The 25737-nt window shown below is 45.7% G+C and overlaps 1 protein-coding gene across 14 annotated transcripts in view; it reads right to left on the bottom strand.

The window, feature by feature from the left end:
* Positions 1–25737, bottom strand: part of SH3RF2 (SH3 domain containing ring finger 2) — a 137942-nt gene that overhangs the window by 13717 nt on the left and 98488 nt on the right. For 5 of the 14 annotated variants that reach the window (XM_053222618.1, XM_053222613.1, XM_027042412.2 and 2 more), the window contains 5 exons: positions 16494–16585; positions 15063–15233; positions 7537–7790; positions 3707–4068; positions 684–1027 (listed from right to left, as the gene is read on the bottom strand). In XM_053222618.1, coding sequence (XP_053078593.1) covers positions 755–1027; positions 3707–4068; positions 7537–7790; positions 15063–15233; positions 16494–16585 — 1152 coding nt within the window. In that variant the 3' untranslated portion in view covers positions 684–754. Of the gene's footprint in view, positions 1–683; positions 1028–3706; positions 4069–7536; positions 7791–15062; positions 15234–16493; positions 16586–25737 lie in introns of those variants that run through there. The other 9 variants (XM_053222631.1, XM_053222668.1, XM_015083174.3 and 6 more) reach the window with 6 other exon arrangements.

The raw sequence follows: 25737 nt of genomic DNA, 5'->3' as shown, positions 1-25737 counted from the left end.
CGTGTTTTCTTGGGGAAGTCAGGCTGGAGCCAGGAAGAATGAACTATCCATAATTCCACACAGGACCCTACCCCCAGCTCTGTGCTTCCTGCTTTATGTGTCGTGTAGGATTATATGTAGGGAAACAGATCGAGAGGCTTAAATTGTGATCGATCATCACTTTCTCTCTGACCTTCTTGTTTGGACCAAATCCACTAAGCTGACCCCCTTTGGTTTTAGAGGGTTCTCAGAAGATCAGAGTATCCACCGTACATCCTTCCCCCCAATTTTCCCTTGGCAGCCAGGATGATGACTCTGTGGAGGGAACAATGTATGGCAGCCACTAGCGGTCAGCGTACAGGCCCCAAAGATGGCAGAAGCTGTCCTAATGCTCGTTGAGAACATGGTGATGAGGTCAAAGAAGCAATGCCAACACTCCCACCATTGTGAAGCCCCTGGCTGAAGCCCCTTTGAGAGCGCCGTAGAAATGCTACAGGGAACACAAGGGATGAGGGAACAGGGTGGGCAAGACTGTCTCCCACTCCTTGGTCTGAGTAGCGGCCTTGCTGCATCAAAGCATTACGTGTAGAAGGCCATGCACTCTATCTTCCCACCCAGGGCAGGAACCCTGCTCCCGGCCTTTCCTCTCCCACCTGCTGGCGGAACAAGGGCCCGAGCTCGAGAACCCAAAGAATGGCAGGATGTCACCAGTGGAGGCAGACTGTATTTAAATGCAATTCACCTGTTTGGGGTCTGGGAAAAGCCACCCGTAGATTCATTTGCTGGGAAACACGGTCTGTGTGGCCGAAGCAGTGGACACTGGGGTGGTGGTCTTGCCCAAAGTCGACTTCCTCCGGAGGTCTGTCTGCTGTCCGGAATGGCAGCCGCTTCGGTGGGCGAATAGGACGGTCATCTCTGGGCCTGAGGGGGCGGCTTCGGGCTGGGACCCCTTGGGGATGGCAGGCTGTTCAGGCTTTCCTGACGGGTGGGAGGTGTACTGTTTGGCCGGAGGAGGGCTGTAATTCTGAAATCGCACAGTTTTGACTTGCTGCAAGAGAAAGGAGAGCACAGGGGCCCAGGTGAGGCAGGAGCTGGGAGGTTTTCCCAGGGACTTGAGTCCTGCTGCTTCTCCACACATGTCCCTACTTAAAACACCTCATTTCTGTGTTCCCTCGCAAACGCCTGTGTCTACTCTGAGGGTCTCGGATGCACTGCGCTGTTAGGTGCTGCGGACCCAAGAGGGAACAAGACTGCCCTGACAGGCAGTGGTAACACATGCAGAAGCCTCTAGGGGTGCGCAGGGGCCTATCTAGCAGCAGTGGGGCATCTGGGGAAGGCCTCCGAGAGCCACAGCTATTTAAATTGAGAACTGAAGCACGATTAGAAATTACCTAGGAGAAATGGGAGAGGCAGTCACTTGAGAAAAGGGCTGAGGCAAGAGGTTATGGCTCCTTCCAGAAAGTACAAGAGGTTCACCTTCTCTCTCTCCACACCACCTGCCCTTCAGGCCTATCTTCAGGCCCACCTCTTCCTTGAGGCACCCCCACCTGCTGACTCCCAACTCAAAAGTCTCATGATGGCCTTATATCCTCAGAGCAGAGGTTGCAAAGTGGACTCCTGCTGTTTGAATTTAGTCTGCAGCATGTTTGAGAGTCTGATTTAGTTGCCAACACATAAAATTGGGAGATTGCATATAAAAATTAGAATTTCATATGTCTCTTAAAAAATCAAAGCTGGTACATTGAGGCCTGTGCCCCATTCTGGCAATAGCTGTCTGGAGCTGATGAGCAGGACTCCTTCATATGGGAGGCATGGTCTCCTGTCGCCCAAGCCCCTTCTCTCCCTCCCTTTTATTTTATTTTTTTAATTTTTAAAGATTTTTTCCTCCCTCTTTCTTTCACCTCTCCTTGTCTCTTATATAGCTACCTTGTACCAACAGATACTTTTTTAGCGCAGCCCTGATTTAGGGCTTAATAGTGTTCTGTGCTACTGCTTAGAAATTTCTTTCTTTCTTTCTTTTCTTTCTTTCTTTCTTTCTTTCTTTCTTTCTTTCTTTCTTTCTTTCTTTCTTTCTTTCTTTTCTTCCTTCCTTCCTTCCTTCCTTCCTTCCTTCCTTCCTTCCTTCTCTTCTTTTTCTTCCTTCCTTCCTTCTTTTTCTTCCTTCCTTCTTTTCTTTCTTTCTTTCTTTCTTTCTCTCTCTCTCTTTCTCTTTCCTTCCTTCCTTCCTTCCTTCCTTCCTTCCTTCCTTCCTTCCTTCCTTCCTTCCCTTCTTCCTTCTTTCTTTCTTTCTTTCTTTCCTCCCTCCCTCCCTCCCTCCCTCCCTCCCTCCCTCTCTCTCTCTCTTTCTTTCTTTCTTTCTTTTTTCTTTCTTTCTTTCTCTATGACATTGGATCCTAGTGTCCCCCACTGAAAATCCAAGTTTCTTCATACTTTTGACCCTCACCACATCTCACAGAGGTCTGGGCACTTCTTAAATGCTGACAATGTGAGGGCTGTGTCTAACAGCTTGGGGTAAAAGGCAACTGGGGCCTAGAAAACTCTGAATTATTTGAATGCTAAAATCCAGAAAAAGAACTCCCAACATTGATATCAGTCAACACTTTTTTTCCAAATGCTTTTCCTTACAAGCTTACAGCTTAGTGTTAAGAGCATGAGTTTTTGTATCAGATCTGGATTCTACTCCAGACACTCACATGTGTCAGCTGTCTTTTGGTAAAGCACTTTAACTCCTCAAGCCTCCTTTCCTCATTTTAAAACGAGGATGACAATAATAATATCTACTAGAGGGGGTTGTTGAAAATAATAATAACCACTTCAGAGGGTTATTGTCAGGATTAAATGAGATAAGGCATGCACAGTAGTCAGCACGGTGCCTGCCAAGTTGTTAGCATTCAGTAAATGCTTAGCAAAGAGGAGGAGACCACATCATCTTTGCTTTTGGCCTGGAATGCGTCATGGTGGGGCTGGTGGTGGAGGTGATGGTCAGTAAACTAAAAGATAACAGTCACCTAATTTCCTTAATGTCACCTCCTCTATCTCACTGTTCCTCCTGCCTTAAAAGGATATTATTGAGAACATAAAACTTTTATAAAAACCCATGGCTTCTAGTGGGAAAAGCCCTGCACTAGAAGTTAAAAGATCTGAACTCTGCCACAGAGGTTACTATAGAAATTAGTTGTTGGAATCATTATAATTTGGTGTGACTTTGATAAATCCCTTAAATTTCTCCTGTGTCTCAGTGGCCTCTTCTATATCATGAACGCTTATGATCAAGCCCCGTTTAAGTACTTTACACGTCTCATCTCGTTTCATCTCTGCATCAGTCCTAGGAGGTTGTTCCCGTTCGTACTGCTATTTTACAGATTAAGCAAAAAGAGTCTAAGAAAGGTGAAGTGTTTTGGTTAAGACACCAGACAGCAAGCAGCTGATCTGGAATTCAAATCAAGAGAAGGCTGATGACAAAGCCACGTTTTTTCCAACTTACCTCTGGGCCTCGAAAGACACACGTATGAAACGTTCAGGAGGCATGAAGGAGAATACAGTAACACATCTGCAGAGGGTGTCAGTGGCCTGAGGGGTGTGTGGGGGGACACTGTGTGTGAGGATTCTTTTGAGGCAATTTTGATACCTCGTCCAGGTAAAACAAACCTCGGGAGCCGGGACGCTGTGCCAAGTTAGGGATATAAAGACTCCATACGCCCCACCCCTCATGTCACCTCACTCCTACCTTTTCGCTGCCATTTCTGGAGTTTTCTGGTTTCACTAGGATGGATGGTGGGGCGGATGCAGGTGGTTTAGGTAGAGGCTCGCTCTTGACAGGGATTTCCTTGCCTTCCATGATGAGGGAACTGGCGGCTGAGCGGGTCCTGGTGTCGCCGCCTCTGCTGACACACGTGAGGGCAGGCTCCCCGGTGGGAGCGGGCTGCAGTCCCAGTTCCGCTGCCACCACCGTGGAGGGGGCAGGGGGGACCCCCTGCGGCTGGTAGAACGGGAACTGCTGAGGCCGTACCACCATGGTGGGGCTGCGTCTGAGGGAGCCCACCACCAGGGCGGGGATCCCTGACTGGACGGGCCTCTGCAGGGATCCATCTGAGGAATTACAGGACACAGATATCAGCACCAGGGGCTGCTGACAGTGGCTTCGCTTGGTCTTGTGTGGGCCGTGTGTCCTGATAGCCCAGAATAGTTAAGTACTTTCCCCATTTGAGTGTGCTCACATTCTCGCAGGGTCTTTCAAAGGTGACCTTATTCTTTTTTTAGTGCTGTTTGCTGATGCTGGCAGGAAATAACTGGCTAGCTGAATGTTTGGCGGGGGGCGGGGGGGGGTAGTGTCAGAAGGTGTATTACTTCCATTTGCCTCCTCTCTCTCTCTCTCTCTCTCTCTCACACACACACACACACACACACACACACACCTACTCTCTCACTTCGGGGTCTATAAGTTGTAAAGTGAAGAACACAAACCTGAGGAGACAGCTTCACAGTGAGAAGCAAACAGAGGCGTGCAAACCAAAGAGGAAACAAAACAAACGAAAGAGATGGAAGGAATTGAAAACACAAGAGTCAGTCAACTGGGAGGGATGAGAGGGTGGGAAAGAGGGAAGCAGAGAGGGCAGGAGGGGGCTCTGACCAGCTACTTGAAGACTATTCTAACAGGAGCGGTAGGCATAGGGCGGCGGGATTGCCCTTGCTGGGGGCGGAAGGGCAAATGGAATTAAGGGAGAGAGCGTGCAGGCAAACATGACACCACACGGAAGCAAATTTGGAAACATTGTTCCAGAGTTAGGGCTGTGCATGGATGAGCTTTGCAAAGTCCCATGACAGAGGTTCTGGAATCAGACTTCCTCTCAGGGAGCCTGGGACAGGTCAGCCACATTCCTTCTCTGCATCTCAGCCCCTCGTGTGTAAACCCAGCACCTTACAGGGCTGCTGGGAGGCCGACATTTTACGATGTGTGCAAAGTGTTAGGACAGTGCCTGGAACATAATAAATGCCCCGTGTTTCTAACTCTCACTGTTTTTGGGTAAAGGACAACAAATCCGAAAAATACAAGGTCCAGGACTATGGTTTTATCCCTTCCTTGGGCTTTGTTTGTTTTGTTCTGTTTTTGTTGTTAATGGAGATGATCTTCCCTCAGTAAAAGGAAGCCATTCCTCCCCCTCAAATTCTCTGGAAGACAGGACATACATTGTTTTCATCTCTCGGGCACATGTCCTGTACGTGATAGGGACTTCAGTGCACTCTGTGGGGAGACAGGAGCCACACCCCTGGGAAGCACCTCAGTCCACTTCTCCGTAAGGGTCTCCCAGCATTTAGGGAGCATCAGTGACGTCCGGTCAGAGTTGTTAGTCCTTTGTGATAGCCTCTGGACACGTGTGTGAGTCACAGACATTTGTGTCCAGCACAGAGGGCCTGAGCCAACACCATGTTCTGTGTCACGCCTCGTCTTCAAGCCAGATGTGAACATGAAAAGCAGAAGGCTCACTAAACGCAGTCGGTGTTCTCAGCTGCCGTGAGCAAGCCAGGCGCCATTTACACAAGTCTGCCCTTTCAACGTAGACATTTATTTTTCCACTGACAGCCCTATGGGGTGCACAGTCAATTCTCCTGTCATGTGTCTTTGCTGTGGTGAGACTGATAGCTGGACCAGCCTCCCCTTGGGGAAAAGGGAGAGAGAAAGCCTCCGGGACTTGAGAAAGTCAGAGCAGCGCTGTGCAGGCCTGTCCTTAGGCTCCTGGAAACGTGTGAAAAATCGGTTTTATGCCCCATCTGTTGATCTTGTCAGTTCTTATTACCAAGAGATTTAATGCTGTCTTATTTACACGTGCATCCAGTGCAGTCACAACTCCAAGTCCGGCAAGATCTTTGCAAAGGTAGAGGCAGTGTGTGAAAGGAAGTGTGAGTGGTTGCCAATGGGGTACAGGCCTCAGCACTCATAAGTGGTGTGGACTGAGTGTGAACGTTTCAACACTGAGTCACTCACACACTGGATGGGCCAAAGAGGACCTGCTTAGTTGTAGTAGCAATGATAGTACTGATAAAATGATCACTCTATAAAAACAGCTATTATTTCTTGAGCCTTATTATGTGCCAGGCATGGTGCCATCAGTCTTACATGGATTCTTTTATTAAATTCAGACAATACCCTGATTTTAATGTTTATTTATTTTGAGAGACACAGAGAGACAGACAGACAGGCAGAGTGTGAGTAGGGGAGAGGCAGGGAGAGAGGGGGAGAGAGGATCCTAAGTAGCCTCCATACTGCCAGCGTAGAGCCCGAAGCAGGGGCTCGATCTCACAACTGTGAGATCGTGACCTGAGCTGAAGTCAATAGCTGGATGGTTAACTGACTGAGCCACCCAGGTGCCCAGGCAGGTATTATTTTTATTTCCATTTTACAAATGAGAAAACTGGAGGCTGATGAGGTCCAGTCACTTGCCCCAGGCTTCTGTGGTGGGATTATTTAGGAGGTGTTTGCGTGTGGGCAGGGAGAAGGAGGTGGAAGGTCAGCAGGGAGGAGGGAGGAGGGGCAGCTGGGTAGAGGCAACACAGTGGGAGGTCAAGTACATGGTGGTGGGGCAGGGGGTCAGGTGAGCGCCCCAGGAGAGGGCAGGACTAAGATACCTATTTTAATTTTCTTGGGACCTTTTCCTGTGTGGCATACTGACCCACATGTTACCCTTTTGCTTTGAGTGGTCATACTGCATTTTCATATTTAATCATTTTTTAAGATAGAGAGACTGTGGAGCCCAGTTTAAATCAGAAAATGTAGAATAAATCAAATTTACTTGGCTTGGCTAGTGGTCTTCTAGAGAGGTATGCAAATATAGAACCTTCGTGTTTTGTAGAACAATGGGTTCCAAACGCTTTTTAAAGTGCCTGAAAATGAGGTCTTACGTAGTGGTTCAATATTTTAGGGGATGAAAGCATTGCCACGTGAGCAGTGTGGATGTTACACAGGTAAAATAACAGCAAGCTGCAGAACAGTGCATGTGGTGGGTATGATTACGAGATGCTATGTATATACACAGAAGAGCACTGGGGACAGGGGTTATGGATACGAAGGAGACTTCCTTTTGTACAATAAAAATGCTTTTAACCTCATGTATATATTAGTCAAATAACAAAGCAAGATTTGGGGACTCTCAGCATTGACTCTTCAACCCTCTTCACCCCCCTCCCCCACCCACCTCCCCGATATTTCCCACGTTTCCCTTTTAGCACCCCTGAGGGGTTCCCTGGAGCAGAGAAGCCCTGATCCAGCAAGTACTTTGCTCGTTCTGTCTTAACTACAGCCAGCATCCACCTTGGCTGTGTTCTAATTATATGCTGGCACTCCGGGCTGCTACCATCCCCACCATTCAGTATACGTGTGTGGAGTGACCAAGGGCAGTGACCTTAAGTCGGTCTGGCTTCATCCAATAAGACCAGTCAGTATTTGGGAATTAAAAGCACTCTTTACAGAGGCTTGTTTTAAAGCCAGTATCCTCCTTTTGCAAAATGTACTCTGTCTACCCCAGAGCCAGATCCCCCCATCACTTAGCTGTAGGCACGTACCTCTCTGCCACCACTTACTCTTTCTCATGCTGCTCCTCCCGGATCTCCGAAGAGAGCCCTGTCCTAAAGTTCCCGGGCTGGTTGTGCTCCTCACAGGGTTGACTATGGCGGTGGGCACAAAGACGGACTTGAAGGGACGGTTCTGCCGGGGATCACCTTCTGAAATGCTGCCTTGGGAGGACACAGAGGAGTTGGATAACGTCCATGTGGCGTAGAGACCAGGACTCCGAGAATCTGGAAAACTAGATGTCTTTCTGGTTGTTGCAAGCGTTTTAAAGAGAAGAAATAAAGAAAATGTTCAGTTATGAGTCCTATTTAAAAAAGCTCTCAACCATATACTGAATGTGGTCTCTCTTCACTCCCTTCCTATCATATATGCTCCCTTTATTAACCACACAGGCTTGATCATGTGGGTCTCATGATTTACAGCTGGGCAACTGTGCAGGTGTGCAGAGGACAGGGAGAGGGGCTCATACTGAGGCCCCATTGGAACGAGAACACTTGACTTAGGTCATCTTTCATTCCAGCTCTAATCACTCCTAACCCCAAGAGTTTGGAGCACAAGGTTTGTACATGTTCAACTCGTTTTGTGGTTCTGATTTCCTATTCATTCTGTGACTTTCCCCTTTGATTCTAAACTCAGGGAAGGCAGAGATATTTTATGCCTTATTTTATATGCTTTGTGTTCTGCATCTATTGCTTATCAAAAGTTTGTTGAATGATTTCCATGATGCTTTCAGCACTGATGCCAGTTGTTTGGGCTAACACATGTTGAGCACTTACTGTATGCTGGGCATTGGGCAGTGCTTTGCCCCCATTATCTTGTGGGTTCTTCACAACAGCCTTCTGAGGTACGTACTATTAGTGCTACTATTTTTGTTTTAATTTTTAAAAATGTTTTTATTTATTTTTGAGAGAGACAGACAGACACTGAGTGTGAGCAGGGGAGGGGCAGAGAGAGAGGGAGACACAGAATCTGAAGCAGGCTCCAGGCTTTGAGTGGTCAGTACAGAGCCTGATGCAGGGCTCAAACTCAAGAACCACAAGATCATGACCTGAGCCGAAGCTGGACGCTCAACCAACTGAGCCACCCAGGCACCCCAAGTGCCACTATTTTATGGATAAGAAAATAGAGGCTTACAGTTACTTGGCCAAGCAGCTACAAGACCTGAGATTTGAACCCAGGTCCAGGCTGGCCCTCTCCTCTACCACTGAAAAGATCACCGTCTTACCACTGAGCACACTCCCTCCTGGCTAGGGAGAGTGTTCATCATTTAGGTAGCAAGGTAAGCCCTGAATCCTGCTTGAAAGAAACAAACTGAAGCAGTGGGGAGGCCCTACACATGCCTTTGGAAGACCCTCCCTTTTCAGCCTTGGGTTCTGACTTTTAAGACTAGTATTAAAGTTTTATAAAACACCAATCTCCATTCACTCGCTTCCAGATTGCTACTCCCTGAACCCTATGGGGAATGGCTGCCATTTTACATGCCCTTCTTGCCCTTTTACCAATCCTACCCCAAAATCACAGCGCCGATTGAGTAGTCCATCGATCAGCTTGTCACTCGGATGATGAAATAACCTCCCTGGGAACAATCAACTCAACCAAGACCCTGGCTCAGAGATGCCCTCCCTAATGGCCTTCCCATTAATGCCTACAGTCATTTCCCTTTATTTCTTCTCCTCCTTTTCTCTCCTTCTTTGGCTGAAAAAAGTGATATGGAGCTTAACAACGAGCCAGCCAGTGGTACAAAGATAGGTAAGGCGTTATTTAACGTGACCAACTCTGCCCAAGAAGCATATGCAGCCAAATGCCCAGGAATGATGCTTACAGTGATGGGACTTCTATCCACAGCCATCAACCTGCCTCTGGTCCCGGTGATGTCGTCAGTAAAGGGGTGCAGGCTTCCTGCCAGTAAGAGCTCCCACTCTATTCTGGAGCTGAGGGCTGGCAGTGGAGAGAAATCCTTGGCCTGGGCCTCCATGGTCATGTGCTAGATCTGCCTGTTTTTTGAATGGGGGGCCTCAAGGTGTTGGATACTATAAAATGGGCTGGCCACAGGAAAGACAGGTTCCATAACCATTCCCAGCAGCAGCAAGCACAGAATACAGTTAATTAGGCCCAAGCCAGCCTTATTCCACAAGTCTCTTCTCTGAATGACTGTTGATAGACCGAGCTGCAACCTGATTTTTCTGAGCCCAGCACTAGGTCAGGTTCCAAAAACTCTTAAATCCAAAGTCCTCCTTCCAACAGGAGTCCCTCTCTGTCTTTTGGCAAAAAGCTCAGCACTTACCCAGCGCTTTCTTCTAATATCAAAGTACTTTGTGAACATATATTAATTAATCCCCATTACACTCCAGACCTGTAAACATTCTGATCCTTGTTTTCCAGATGGAAAGACTGAAAGAGGGGTTGCGGGGGGAGGAAGGAGTGCTATTGCCTCCAACTTGCTCCATTGTGCTGCTTTGAGTGTGCAGGTCTGGGTCCCCTTTCCTGTCTGTTATAGGAACCCATAAGACCTAGCTCCCTTCCCCCATCATATGTGAAGGGGCATTTGCAGCTCTACTGTACTCACCAATGGCAGCAGCTTCCTGGTAAGGGAAAGCTTGCACCCTGGCAACTTTATATAGTTCTGTGTAGAAAGTTCAAAGAACCGAGTGTTGGCCCCTGTATTGCTTTTTCCATCCATAAGGCACTAGGGGGGTGCATGTGCCTGGTGAAGGTTGTAAGAAAGAGGAATATCCTGGATACTGGACAGAAGGGACTGTGTTGGGAGAACATGAGGGGCAGAGAGGCCTTGGAAACAGGACCTGAGGGAGGCTGCTGAGAGTCTGGCAGCAGATACCTGAGATAGGGGGCAGGGGTCTGATCAGATGTTGCTGATTGTGTTCTTGCCATGAAAGGTCTTCAACTGCAACCACATTCTTTCCTCTCTGGTTCAAGCTTCCAAGCCCTCAGAGAGAGCCTCAGATGGGCTGAGCCTGTTTCTTAGCTGGGGTGATGGGAGGAGAAGGAGAGGGAGGATAAGGAGGAAGAGCAGGATAGAGAGGAGGAGGAGGGGGACATGAGAAGGAGGAGCTAGTTTCTTAAGCCTCTGAAAAGAGAGGAAACTTGTGCCTCCCACCAAGACTATGCCTGAAGGAGGAAAAGTATGTTGACGCTAGTCAGAGGGGATTTAGATGGAAACTTGACAAACGTTCTGCACAGTCTGAGCCTGTAGCTGCCTCCAGGGCCTGGGAAAGCATGTCACGGTGGCAGAGATTTACTTGTGGTCAACTCGGCTGGACAGGTGGGTGTCACTATCTAGCATTGAGAGAGGGCTGGCACTCTGGAGGGCACAGCTGCCTTTTATTCTCTTGGGAATTAAAAGGCTCACTTGCTGAATCTTAAAACCCTGGCATTTGGGTCAGCACTAGTCTTTCTATAGAGTTAGTCCCCAAGCTCTGGCAGGCCCAGTTCATTGGGGCATAATGCTAATAAAGGTTCCAGTGCTCAGGGGGGACCTCATACTTTCGAGCCCTGGCTCTTTTATAAAAGGCTGCCTTCTAGCCCAAGGGGGCTGCTGGTGGTGAGAGGCATCGCTGCAAACAGAAAACAGAGATGGGAACAAAACCTCACACACATGCAGAACCAAAGAGCAGAAAGGGGCCTTGCACATGTAGTCCAACCCACTCAGTCCTAACACAACCTGCTAAAAGGAGTGGAAACTAAGCTGACAAAGGACCACATCATTCAGCCCCAAGAAGCAAAAGGAGAGGGTGGCTAAGAACAAGGATGAGCTGCTCCCAGGTAGATAAATCGGGCATCACAGACCCATGTCTAAGATTACTGGTGATGGGACCTTCCTTTGCATCAGAGGACCATCAAGGAGAACTTCACACAGAGAGAGCACCAATTCTCTGTCATTTAACAGCTGTCAGGAGAATATACTCTGACAGGGATTTCCTCGTTTTGGAAATGTTGGTTCCCTAGAAGCAAAACCCACATCCATGTAAGTAGCACCTCAGTGTACACATATGTTCAGGATTCTATCAACTGGAGGGGAGGGACAGATTCAATGGCAACCTATGGCTGAAACTCCATCCACTGTCTGATGTGGCTGTCTCTGAACAGGTGAGTCTAGATGGCTCATGGCTTGCCTAAGGACACAATACATGTACCTAGGAGAAAAGCCAAGGAGAGAAAGGAAAGCTGGAGCCTTGGAATACACTGGAATGGAATCCTCCATGCATTCTAGTGAGGGTAACCATTTGTCCAGATTTTCCTAGGAGAGTCTTAGTTTACATCTGCTCTCCTGGTGTATTAAAAGTGTGTGTGTGTGTCTCTCTCTCCTTCTTTTCTTAAAAGTGTCCTAGTCTGGGGGTGACTGGTTGGTTAAATCAGTTAAACATCCGACTTTGGCTCAGGTCATGATCTCGTGGTTCATGAGTTCAAGCCCCGCGTCGGGCTCCGTGCTGACAGCTCAGAGCCTGGAGCCTGCTTCGGATTCTGTGTCTCCTTCTGTCTCTGTTTCTCTCTCTCTCTCTCTCTCTCTCTCTCTCTCTGTCTCTCTCTAAAAAATAAAGAAAATATTAAAAAAAGTGTCCTAGTTTGGATGATAAATTATATGGTCACACTTATTCTAATGGTGTTTTCATGGAATAACCAGGACACTGGGCTAAGGCGTGATGCAAAAGCAAATGCTTTAGTAGCAGACATGGGCCTTACAGAATTGATGTCAGATCCCATGGAAGAAAGTGTTCCTGAGTTAGGGTAGATATCCTTTTTGCTCTTCATTGGTACCTCTAGACCATTCCCCCACCCTCCTCAATCCTTCCCAGCTTTGACTCATAGTATCAGACTTGACCACCTGTTGCATCACTTTGTCACCATTTCCTCTCTCAGCCTCTCTCCACTCATTCCATGAAGATTTTACCCTCTGGCCATGGGGGAAGGGAAGAAAAAAAATAGTTACAAACAGAGAGGGAGGCAAAACATAAGAGACTCTTAAATATACAGAGAACAAACTGAGGGTTGATGGGGGTGGGGGGGAGGGGAAAATGGGTGATGGGCATTGAGGAGGGCATTTGTTGGGACCTGGGTGTTATATGTAAGCAATGAACAAGGGGATCTAATCCTGAAGCCAAGAGCGTGCTGCATACACTGTATGTTAGCTAACTTGACAGTAAATTATATACACGCGTGCACACACATACACACACACACACACACACACACATAAAATTTGGCTTCTGGCTCACTGTCATTCTCTCTAATGCAATTGATCCTACCACAATGGTCTCATCTAGTCCTAGGGTTTTAAATACGTTCTCAAGCCTGGACCTTCTTCCTTAAATGCTGGGCTTGTATACTCAACCATTTGCCAACATCTCTACCAGGATTGCTAACAGGCATCTAAGACTTAATCTGCTGGAAACTTAGCTTTTGCTTCCCCTCACATCTCAGAATCCATTCCTCTTGGTTACCCCCTCTAGCTCAGTAAAAGGCAACTCCATTTTCCAGTTACTTGGGGCAAAAAACTAGGACTCACCTTACTCCTCTATTCTTTCACACCCGATATTTGATTTGTCAGAAAATCCTGTGGTGTCTCCCTTCAGAGTATATCCAGAATCTAACCACCTCTCCCTGCCTCCTTGGCTAATGCCTTGGCTCCATTCACCATCACTTATCCCCCAGAGTATTACAGTATCTTCTTAATTAGTTTCTCTGCTTCCACATTTCCTTTCTACAGCTTACTCTCAACCCAGCAACTACAGGGATTTTGGTTAAGATGTAAGTTAAATCATGTCACTCTTATGCTCAAAACCTTGCAATAGCGTTAAAGCCAATTTCTCATTATGACCTAGGAAATTCTATATGATCTGGCTCACCTGTTACCATTCTGACCTCATTTCCTGTTAACATCCCCCTGACTTGGTCTAAACCAGTCCTACTGGTCTTCATGTCAGGCTCACTCCTACTTCAGGGCAATTGTACTTGCTGTTCCTTGGTCTGGAATACACCTGCCTCATTTCCTTCTTCTCAGTAAGGCCATCCCTGACCAACCTATTAAAATTTTAATCACCACCTCTACTAATTCAATCCTTTTCTTGTTTTTCTTCTTGGCCTTTACCATTAACACACCATTTGCATTACTTATATACCTTGTTTATTATCTGTCTGTACTACTAGAATGTAACTTCTGGTGGGCAGAGATTTTGTGTGTTTTGTCCACTGGTGTTTCTCCTGTGTCTAAAAAGGTGCCTGACACATAGTTTATGCTTGATAAATCTTTGTTGCCTACAGCATCAGCTATAGACACCCTTAGTTTGCCTTTGGAGATTTTGCAACTTTCTAACAAATTCCAAGAACCTTCCACTGAAGGAGATAACTTCCGGTTCAACTTTCTGCCATGTGAATAAATCTTTTTATCTAAGCCTGGGTCTATGGAAACCCAGACTTTGCCTGTATTCTTCCTAGAAAGGGGGTCCTACCACCTCACCAGACAACCTTATTGGAAAAAAATCTATGTGTTAGAAAGTGCAAACTTTTACGGATCCAACTTCTAAGTTGTATCCACTGGTTCACTTTCCCCTCATGGAACAGATTTCCTGTCTCCATGGCTTGTTATGGTCCCTCTGACCCTGTCTTCTGTAGCTTTACCCAAGTGTTTCTATGACTGTCTACTGTGGTGTAGTGTTTTGTCTCCTCACCATCTTTGTGGCCCTCCTCCGGACACTGTGCCCCACCTTTATGAAGCTCCCCCAAACTGGACATAGGACTCCAGCTCTGACTGCCCCCCCCCCCAGGGAGTACAATGGGTTATCACTTTCCTTGGAGTTATGTCATAGAGACAGTGTTTGATGTGTGGGGATGGCCTCACTGCCTTGTGACAGGCTGTGCCTGGGTGGATGTGGGATGGAGGAAGGCAGAGCCATGGGCAGTGCAGGGATCTGTGGTGGTGGTTTAAGTGAAAGGGTCGGGTGTGCTGGAGAATGAAAAAAGTTGGGAACGCTGTTAGGGACAGGGACCTACAGGGTAACCAGCCTTTGGCCTGGGGTGTGGATGGACAGGTCGTGGTCTGAGTCATGGAAACTCTGCCTACTGGCCTAGTGTCTTACGAAGTTTCCTGAAGTGCTCTGAGGGGTCTTCTGATTATCACAGGCTCCCATTATTCGGCTATACAGGAGAGTTGGGGTGCAGGATATGAATGGGATTTTGGGGGTTCGTACTATAGAAAACCTGAAACCCAGCTCTTGAGCAGGTTGCTTAACTCTGTATATCACTTTCCTCATCTGTAAAATCACATCTCCCTTACAGGAGGGACTCTTGAACACATCCAATGAGTTAAAAGATGTGAAAGTGCTGTAAAATGTGAAGAACTCTAAAAAAGAACTTTCTACAATTAAAAAAAAAGTGTTAGGGGGTTACTAAGGCCATTTCTTGGCCTACGCTCCGAAGGAGCACTGAGTCCTTGAGCAGTGAAACCACAGATGGCCCCGGGCCTAGTGGACCCAACCTCCGCTGCCTGAGAATAGAGGGCACGCACCTGAAAATGGGGATGACATAGTTGTTGGGGAAGGTGCCAACCCGCCCAGTGACCAAGGAGACACCCCTGAGCCAGCCGTCTGGGTACTTGCCCAGGACCCTGATGCCTTCTCCCTTCTGTAGGTCCAGCTCATCGGGTCCATGGGCTGAGTAGGAGTGCAGGGCCACAAACCTGGGGAGACAAGGGAACTGGGTGAAGAAGGGGAACGTGCCTGGAGGAGGGCATGGAGACAGCAAAGAGTGAAGGGAAATGGAACCACTGACCCAGTGGTTAGAAATAACTAACTTCTTCAGGGTGAAATGTCGGTACGGAAGGCAGGTGATAGTGATGGAACCTATAGTGATAGAAGTAGCACTGGACAGGCCAACATCCCTGCTTTTCCACAGAGTGCCACACAGCTTCAGATCACTAATTTAGGCCACCTTGGCGTTTTGACAATGGGGAAACTGGACTAGGATAGAGAAAGGAATTGGTGACCCAGAATTAGTGGCAGAGCCTGGTCTCAAACCTAGAAGTTATGGCTCTGCCCAGGATGCTTTTTCATACTGCTTAATGTATCACCCCAGAACATGTTTGCAGCCAGCAAGTGAAGGGAAAGGAGAGGTCAGAACAGAAGACTCTCTGATCCGTTCCCTCTGCTGAGAGCGGGGGCACATTTGATTGCCAGGAATGGCCAGAGGAGCTAGCTTAATGTAGGCAGGGAAGCAGACATTGGGGAGGGGAGGTAGGAGTTGATTTTAGTTTGTTAGCAGACAGTGGAATCCTGGCTGCATGGCGGGATGGAGGGCGATGATGCGTTTGTAACATGGCAAAATGTCCTTGGGTTAGAGTCGTGACTTTCCAGTTTGCAGTCTACACAGGCGTCAGGCAGATAACATCTAGTTATGAGCCAGGGGTGAAGACACAGCGAGGGTGTGGAAGTGAGAATATATGCTTGACTAAAAGCATTAAAAGTAACCCATGTGGGCTTGTCAGATTCAGGTTACCAATGTATGGTCTCAGGCTGGACATCAAGAAGTCCTTCTAGGCTCCAAGGACTATGCGACACTGGAAGGTTTTATCAAAGGGGCTGGGCAGGGTATTCTCTTCTACAGGGTTTCCCTCTACCAAAATGCTATATTTCAACATCTATTTATGACCCAACATTTTGAATCTAGAAGAAGACAACAGAAATTGCTCAGTATCCAATCTCCCAGCAATGTTTGGTGTCTAATCTTCCAGTTCCTTTCTACTTTTGTAAAATAATGAGCTAGGATGATGTGGCTTGCCAATCTGTTTTTCAGCATTATTTCCTTTGAAGGATATAAGGAAGGGGATTTGTTGTCTCTTTGTATGGGATGGTCTGGGAGTGGTGATGCTTGAAGGCAGAGGGGTGGCAAAAGCGGCCTCTCTGGCCAGAACCCGGGGTGGAGAGCTGAGCTTGTTACTCACATGTTTGCTGAGAGGTGTTGCTGGGAGCTGGACAGATTGACGATGGTTGCGGAATGTCCTGGGGAGCCAGGTATGGGATGGTAAGTGCTGACCTACACAGAAAAGACAGCCAAGCAGAACCAGTGAATGCTACACGCCAGACCCACAGCAGAGCTGCTGCAGAAAGGCCCGATGCAGCTGGAAACCAAGAGCCTTGCCCAGTGCCACGCATCATGCATCTTCTCTGTGGTTTGTGGCTGGAGGCAGTGAGGTGGGGATGGACTGGTTTATGGCCTGCCAGGGTGTCATGCCAGGGCTGTCTTCCCAACGACTGCTCCAACATGGTAGAAGATGAAGACTCATCCAGTCGCTGGTCAACAGGACACTACTGGGCTCCTTGATCTATTCCCCCAGCCTCTCCCGACCCACCTCCCAGTGCACTTGCTCCCTCTATGGAAACCTACACTCAGAAAATGATATCATGGCTACTAATGAGAACTTGACACTGGCTAGGCACTTTTCAGTGCTTTACAAGTATCAGCTAATTTAATCCTTACTAAAGGTACTATGGGCATCCCTAATTGCGGATGAGAATTTGCGGATCACCCAATTTGAAAGAAACCAAATTTTAAACCAGGGTAGTCTAGGTCCTGAGCCCACACTCTTAATAATGCTAGTATTAATACACACACACACACACACACACACACACACACACACACACACACACACACCAGTTTATCCAGTGACTTATGGAAGGTGAATCTGAATAGTGGTCACTTCACCAGGACGAAAGAGTGAGCAACGCTGCTAAAAATACTTGGAAACTACTATCCTGGCACCTTGCCTATTTATCATATTACCTTATTTATTTCCTTCTTGACACATACCACAGTTGACTGCCCCACCACTAGACTATAAGTTCCATGAGGGCAGGGACTATGTCTTGTTCATCACTGTGTTTTCTATGTGCCCAATATACACTTGTAGCTTAAAGAACAAATAAATGAATGAAAACATCTTCCTACTCAGTACACCAAGGACGAAGGTAATCTCAATCATCTCCTTGTCATCCAGAGTAAATACACTCAATTTATGTTCAGTTACCACCCCCGTAAGTGATGATAACTATATATGTGTGCCTTTTTTAGGACTCTGCTTTTGTGGGCACAACTGTCATTTGTATACGTGTGTTCAGGCAAGAGTGAATGCATTATTGAGTGCACATGTCTCTGGTTCTGTGTGCATGCTTGTTCACAACCCATGACAATCGTATGCACATGTGTGACAGCACTGGTCTACTGTACATCTGATGACATTCCCACATGTGAGTCTATGCACTGACAGGCATGTGCACTGTGACTGTACATGAGCTTGTGATTGTAAATGTCTATGCGGGGTTCTATGTATACATATGTGAACTCTAGAGGTATGTGCTGGTATATGCCAGTATGCATGACTTGGTAGTTTTGTGTGTGTTCTCTGGTGATGATTGTCTAAATATATGTGTGCTGTGCATGTATGTTTGACGTTTCGAAGCTATAGTTGCAGGATCAAAAAACCATTCCAAACAGATAACAAGTGTTGGTGAGAGTATAGAAAACTGAAACTTTGATGCAGTTGCTGGTGGGAAGGTAATAGGGTGTAGATCCTTTGGAAAATAGTCTGCTGGTTCCTTGAATGATTAACCAGAAGTAGCATATGATGCAGTAAGTCTACTCCTAGTCCATACCCAGGAGAAATGAAAACATACGTCTACATGAGAACTAGTACACAAATGTTTAGAGCAGCATTATTCATAATAGCCAAAGGGTGGAAATAACCCCAACGCCCATTGACTGACGAATGGACAAACAAAACGTGGTGTATCTGTACAGTGGCATGTTATTCGGCCATAACAGGAATGAAGTATTGAGACGTGCTAGAACATGCATAAACCTGGAAAACATTACACCAAATGAAAGGAGCCAGGTACAAAAGACAGTGTTATATAATTCCGGTTATGTGAAATGTCCAGAATAGACAAATCTGTAAAGATAGAAAGTAGATTAGGGGTTGGGGATGAAAAGGGGTTGGAGTGCTGGTCACAGAGTACAGGATTTCTTTTGGAGGTGAGGAAATGATATAAAGTTGTGGTAATGGTTGCACATACCTGTGACTCTATTTAAAAAAACACCGGGGCGCCTGGGTGGCTCAGTCATTTGGATGTCCGACTTTGGCTCCAGTCATGATCTTGAGGTTCCCGGGTTCGGGCCCCGCATTGGGCTCTGTGCTGACAGTTCAGACCCTGGAGCCTGCCTCGGATCTTGTGTCTCCCTTTCTCTCTGCCCCTCCCCGACTTGCACACTGTCTCTCTCCCTCTCAAAAATAAATAAAAATATAAAAAAAATCCCACATAATTATATACTTTTTAAAGTAATCTCCACGCCCAATGTGGAGCTCAAGCTCATGACCCTGAGATCAAGAGTTGCACACTCTTCTGACTAAGCCAGCCAGGTGCCCCTGAACTGTACACCTTAAAATGAGTGAACTGCATGGCCTGTGAGGCATATCTCAGCAAGGTCTTAAAAAAAATTCCACAGTCACCCATCTTGTGTTCTCTATCACTGTGTAAAGTGCTTTGTGCTTTGCAATCAAATATTGTCACACCAGTTCTCTTGAAGAGAGAAGAAAAGTTTGCCAGCTTTGGGCTGGGCTACTCCTTCCCTGTGACTCAACAAAACAAATCCCTGCTGGGCTTGGGACTTGTGCCAAGGGAGAGCCTTGTTATGAGAACAATTAATCTTATGTTTGTGGAGACTGTTGGACCACTGATTAAGCAGGATGCACTTAACACCCATGACTTTCCAGTGTTAGGCTTGAGTAAAATAAGCCCTTCTATCTATAAACACTATTAATCATTTAGGGAAGAGAAAGATGTCAGAATGCAAAGCCATCCCTCCATTACACTAGGCTATGTCTTTTTACTTCTCTCGGTCTTAATTTGGAGGGGGGGGGTCCTTCCTCCTATTTGGAACACTGAACCTGGCCAGGACTGAAATCAGTGGGCTTGTGTTTAGTGGGTTCTTTCTAATATGGAAGAGGAAGTGAGGCCAGATTCTCAGGTTTTGAGATGTCTTGGAGGTGAAGGGAGAACATCCATGAACAAGGAGGAAAGAGGCCAAGAAGGAGGGAGGAGAGAAGGGGAGATAGTGGACAGTTCTGGGGGTGGGGGAGGTGTCAGAAACTGGGACTGGGACACAGTGGGAGAAAAAAACAGAGCCAGAGGGATAGAATGAGGAAGAAAGAAGAAAAGGCAGATGAAAAAATATCAGAAAACTCTTACAACCCACAGAGAAAACGACAATCCAATAAAAAATGGGTAAAAGATACCACAAAAGGAGATTGAGTGGCCAAGAAGCACATGAAAAGATGCTCAACACCAGTAATTATCAGGAAAATGCGAGTTACAACTACCATGAAATACCACTACACATCTATGAAAGTGGCTAAAATGAAAACGACTGACCATACCAAGTGTTGGTGAGAATGTGGAGCAACTATAACTCTTACATACTGCTGGTGGGAACGTAAAATGGCGCCACTGCTTTGGAAAACAAGTTGGCTATCTGTTATAAAGTTAAATATACACTTATGCACTACTCAGCAACCCTACTCACAAGCAGTTATCAAAGTAAAGTGAAAACATACGTCCATACAAAGACTTGACATGAATGTTCTTAGCGGCTTTCTTCATTTTAGCCCTGAACTGGAAACAACCCAAATGCCAATCAACTGGTGAATGAATAAACAAATTGTGGTAAAACCACAGGGTAATGTTCCTCAGCAATGCATGCAATGGCATGGATAATCTTAACATCATCCTAAGTAAAAGAGGCAGGACACATAAGACTACATATTCTACTTTGCTATTTGTAGGACATTCTTGAAAATACCCAAACTAGTGACAGAAAACAGATGGAGGACTGCCAATGGCCAGGAGTGAGGGGAGAGGATTGACTGATGGCAAAAAACTTTCTGGGGTGATGGAAGTGTTCTATGTCTTGATTTTGGTAGTCATCATATGCATTTATGCATTTGCCAAAAGTCACTGAACTGTGTACTTAAAATCGCTGAACTTTATTGGATGTGACTATGCTCAATAAAGCTGATAAAAAATAGGAATATATTATCTAGTTGGCAGGAAAATCCAAGGAGCCTGAGCTTGACCCAGCCCAAGCTCTGGGATTGGTCAGAGGAGGGCACAGGGATGGTTCAGCTTATTACTGGGCAGCTAGCAAGCAACCCTCATAGCAGAGGGCCACCTGAATAGGAGAGAAATCAAGAATGGAAACCTATGTATCACGATCTCGCGGTCCATGAGTTCGAGCCCCGTGTCAGGCTCTGGGCTGATGGCTCAGAGCCTGGAGCCTGTTTCCGATTCTGTGTCTCCCTCTCTCTCTGCCCCTCCCCCGTTCATGCTCTGTCTCTCTCTGTCCCCAAAATAAATAAACGTTGAAAGAAAAAAAAATTAAAAAAAAAAAAGAATGAAGAATAAAAGAGGCGATAAGGGAAAGAGCAAGATAGCTAAGGGCAGAGAAGAGAGAGCCTGGTAGGGAAGGAGGACAGACAGAACAAGACAGAAATGAAGGCCCCACTGGAAAAATGGGGGACAACCAGGTGGATGGCCAACTTCTGAGGAGGCATGTATGTTCCACCAGACTAAGTGAACAGGCCTCTGGCAGGTGGTTCCCTGCGGTCAGTTGTGACCTCAGGTCCCTATATCAACAAGGAACCTAAGGCCAGATGCAAGGCCCTCCAGCAACTGGTGCTTCCTGGCATAGTGTTTGGGGGCTTGAGCAGGGTCAGACAGGATGTATATTTGAGGGTGGGGGTGGATATTTCTGCTACAATGTGAAAACAGTTTTTCCTCTTTTTTGAAGGAAATGACTCATTTAAAAGAAGGCTTTATCAGTAGCAGAAGAATCCACAGCTGTGTGGCTTCTAGGCGTTTTTGGGTTCTGGGGTATTAAATGAGGGAGGAAACAGGCCTGCAGCCTGCAGAGTTGTGGCAATGTTCTGTTGGCCCTGCACCTTCACCGTCAGCCATACAGGCAGTGTGGGATGTGGCGCTATCTCAGAATCTGGAGGGAAGTCTAGCTTAGTATTCAGCCATGTGGTTCTAGCATTTACTAGGGTTTGTGATTTGGGCAAGTGACTCTCTTCGGAGGGTCCTCCACTTACTCATCTATAAATTTTTTTTTTACATTTATTCATTTTTGAGAGACAGAGAGAGACAGAGCACAAGTGGGGGAGGGGCAGAGACAGAGGGAGACACAGAACCTGAAGCAGGCTCCAGAGCCCAACTCGGGGCTCGAACTCAACAAACCGCAAGATCATGACCTGAGCCAAAGTCAGACGCTTAACCGACTGAGTCACCCAGGCGCCCCTCCACTTCCTCATCTATAAAATGAGGGCAATAATGGTATTTCTGTCGGAGTTGTTAGGAGGACTAAGTGAAGTAATCAATGTAAGTTATTTAGCATACTGTAAGAGCTCAATAAATAGTACTTATTTCCATCTGGAAAGAGATTAGCTACTGTACAGGGTGAGGATGGAAAATCCATCTCCTTTTATGCAACAGCTCTGCAAGATCTGGCCTGAAAGTGGGACCCAAGAATGTGATGGGGGATAGGAAGAAGCAACCCTATTCTTCTGGAGGACAGTGTCCCCAGCTCTCCGAAATGCAAGTTTGCTGTCTCTCTCCAACTCATATGGTGGCACTCAGCTATTTCTTCCCGGGTTCATGCCTTTCAGTAACTTAGTGGGCACAGGGTGACTGTCTTCCTCCAGTGTAAACTACTCTGGAGCCTGTTGTGTTTCTGTATCTCCGTATTCCCAGGAGCTAACAAGGGCCTCGAACCTACAGAGGGTTCACTCAGGGTTAGGAGAAGGGATGCGTTTTCAAGACAGAAAATTAGGTATTTTTATTATAGTTTTTGTACCCACCACCATGGATAATCCAGAGTTGGCCATCAAGCTTCATAAAGTTAAAAACCCATTTCCCTCTACAGATTAAAGGAGTCTTAAGAGTCACATTCAGCACTTGCCTTGTGTGGACCTTATATGGTTCTAGCACTGGGGTTAATGCAGTGAATGAGACACATGGGGCTCCTTCCTCATGTGCAATTCACCACGTATACCAGGGAAGACAGTGAAATCCATAAGTATATAAGCATGACGTGTGCTGGGGTAGGGGAAGTTCAAGGTGCTCTGGGCACTGCCAGGAGAGGCTTGCCTTGATCTCTAAGAGGTATTTCACTCTCACACCCTATGATTCCAATGCTAACTTACATAACATTCTCATTGTCATTATCCCCATTTTTCCCAATGAGGAAACTGAGATAAAAAGATTCCATGATTTTGTGGAGGTGGCCAGCAAATGGGTAGCCAGGAAGAACCCCATGCTCACAGCGTGTTCTGTAGGACACCAAGGTCAACATTTCTAGATCTCAACATGGCTAATGGGGTCATATGTATGAGGCAGATTTGTATATCCTAGAAAAAAGCCACCCAGTCAAATTCAGTGTTCTGTTTTTATGCTCATAGATCTATTCTATTCATGATGACTTCCATCCATGCCCAAGGCCCCACGTAATGTGGAATAGATCTGACAGCAGGTAGAATAATGGTTGTTTGTTTGTTTTTCTTCTTCCTTCTCTGGCAGAACCAAGGCCCCAACAGAGTCAGGGCTCCTTCTGCCAGACTGCTCTCCCCTTCCTTCCTGTCTTAACCTATCTCAGAGGCAACCCAGCCCAATGAGTAAAGAGTGGTCACCTAGTGCTACTTATCTGTCCTGTGAGTGAAAACACCATTTGAGAAAGAGAGCTCATTTGTGAGTTGGCAGCAGTCCCTTTAGATCTACCTGAAAAAAAAAAATCTTAAGAACATAGGTCAGCAAAGTATCTGTGAAGACCACTAATTTTACATCTTCGAGGTAGTCATCAAAGCTTAGAATATCCCCTGTGATCTGGCTCCTGCTTTTCTCTCCAGCCTCACCTTCCTACACTCTGCCACTCACTTCTTCACCTCCTTCAGCCTTGGAGTCTTTTCTCTGCTCTCTGAGCAGGTCACGCTTTCTGCTGCCCCTGATTTTTGTGTGCCTCCCCTCCCCCATCTCTGTTATTTCCCTTTGTTATGGAAAATTTAAATTACATTATGCACACAAATAAGTGCATATAATTTTGTGTATCATTGAAAGGAGAAGAATAAAACTAACACCTGTATACATACCGCCCAACGTAAGAACCAGAATAAAAATAGAAATTGAATACTGCCTTCTGCATATTCCTCCATAATCAGATCTCCTCCCTCTGGCCCCTGTAACCACAGGGTTGAAATTGGTGCTCATCATCCCAGTGCTTTTCTCTGTAATTTTACCACCTTGGCATACATCCCTAAACAACATGTTGTTTAGATTTGCCTGTTTTTGAACACAGTATGAATGCATTCACGTTGAGCGTATTCTTCTGCGAGTTGCACCTTTGGCTCAATCCTAAGTTTTTGTGGTTGATTTTCACTGCTGTCATGTATTTCATTGTATGCATATGCCACCTTTTAACCATTCTATCATTTATGTGTCATTTGGGTGATTTTCAGTTTGGGGCTGTTATGAACGATGTTGCTATGAACAGTCTTGTATATGTCCCCTGGGCCCCTGTGCAAGAGTTTCTCCACGATATATACAGACAAATAGAATTGATGGGCCATAGGGTATGAGCCTGCTAAGTTTTATTAGGTAATAACAAATTGTTTCCCGGTGTGGCTGTAACAATTTACACGTCCACCAGCAGCAAATGGCAATTCCTGTTACCCCATAATCTTGCCAACATGTGGCAATGCCCAGCTTTTTAATACCTGTCTATGATGGGTGTGAAATATCTCACTGTGGTTTCAAATTAATTTCTCTGAGTACTAAAGAGCTTGAGTTTCTTTTCAAACATTTATGGGCGATTCTTGTGTCTTGTATGAAATTCTTGTTCATATCCTTTGTCTATTTTTTGCCCTCTGTTGGGTTATTTATTATTTTATTAAGTTATAGAGTTGTAATATTTTGGACATGAATCCTTTGTAGCTTGTATTTTTACTCTGTGGTGTCTTTTGATAAACTGAAGTTCTTATTTTTAATATAGTCAAATTTACAATATATTCCTTTATGGTTTATACTTTTAAAAATCTTGAATATGATTTTTTTTTGTCACAAGGTCATAAAGATGTACTTCTCTATAGTCTTCTAAAAGTTTTATAGTTTTGCCTTTCACATTTAAGTCTTTAATCCACCTGGAATTGATTTTTGACAAGGGAGGAATCCAATTTCATCTTTTTCCACATGGATACCCAATTAGCCCAATGCCATAGTTCATCCTTCCCTTCTGATCTGCAAAGCCTGCTCTGCCATAAATCAAGTCTCATTGCTGTGTCTATTTCTGGGCTCTCCAGTATTTTCCATTGGTTTAATAGAATCTCTATGCTAAGTCCATGCCATCTTAATTAGTACAGCTTTGAAATAAAATTTGGTAGTTGATAGGGTAGGTCCTCACCACAACCAAATTCCATCTTCTTCTTTAGAAACGTCTTGGCTATTGTCTTTCCTTCCATTTGAATTTTAGAATTACCCTTTAAGTTCCAAACAAACAACTCACTGGGACTTGAATTTATAGATAAATCTGAGCAGAACCAACATCCTTAAGATTACTGAGTCTTCTTACTCAAGAACATGGCACAATTCTTCATTTATTTTAGGTCTTCTTTAATGTCTTTCAGTAATGTTTTACAAATTTTTCCCACAAAGGGCTTGCAGGTCTTTTGTTAGATTTATTCCTAGAGATTTAAAAAATTTGGTTGCTGTTTTAAATGGTATCTTTTTAGAGTTTTCTTTTTAGAGTACAGAAATGTAATTAACTTTATTGTATTGATTTGTATCTAGTAACCTTGCTAAACTCATATTTATTCCTAATATATTTTTCCAGATTCTTCTGTGTTCTCTATATAGATATCATTCACAACTAATGACAGCTACATTTCTTCTTTTCAAATACTTAACCATTTACTTCTTTTTCTTGCTTTTACTATATTGGCCAAGTACGCCAGAAGGGACAGTGTTGAGCAAAAACACAATATACATTCATTATGTTCTTTTTCTGAATCTAAAGGGGAATGCCTTTAACACTGCAATATTAAATACGATGTTTGCCGTGTATTTTTATAAATACCATTTATCATGTTA

The sequence above is a fragment of the Acinonyx jubatus genome, chromosome A1, assembly GCF_027475565.1.
Source record: "Acinonyx jubatus isolate Ajub_Pintada_27869175 chromosome A1, VMU_Ajub_asm_v1.0, whole genome shotgun sequence".
In the NCBI taxonomy this organism is placed as follows: domain Eukaryota; kingdom Metazoa; phylum Chordata; class Mammalia; order Carnivora; family Felidae; genus Acinonyx; species Acinonyx jubatus.
This window is presented reverse-complemented; position numbering and strand designations above follow the sequence as displayed.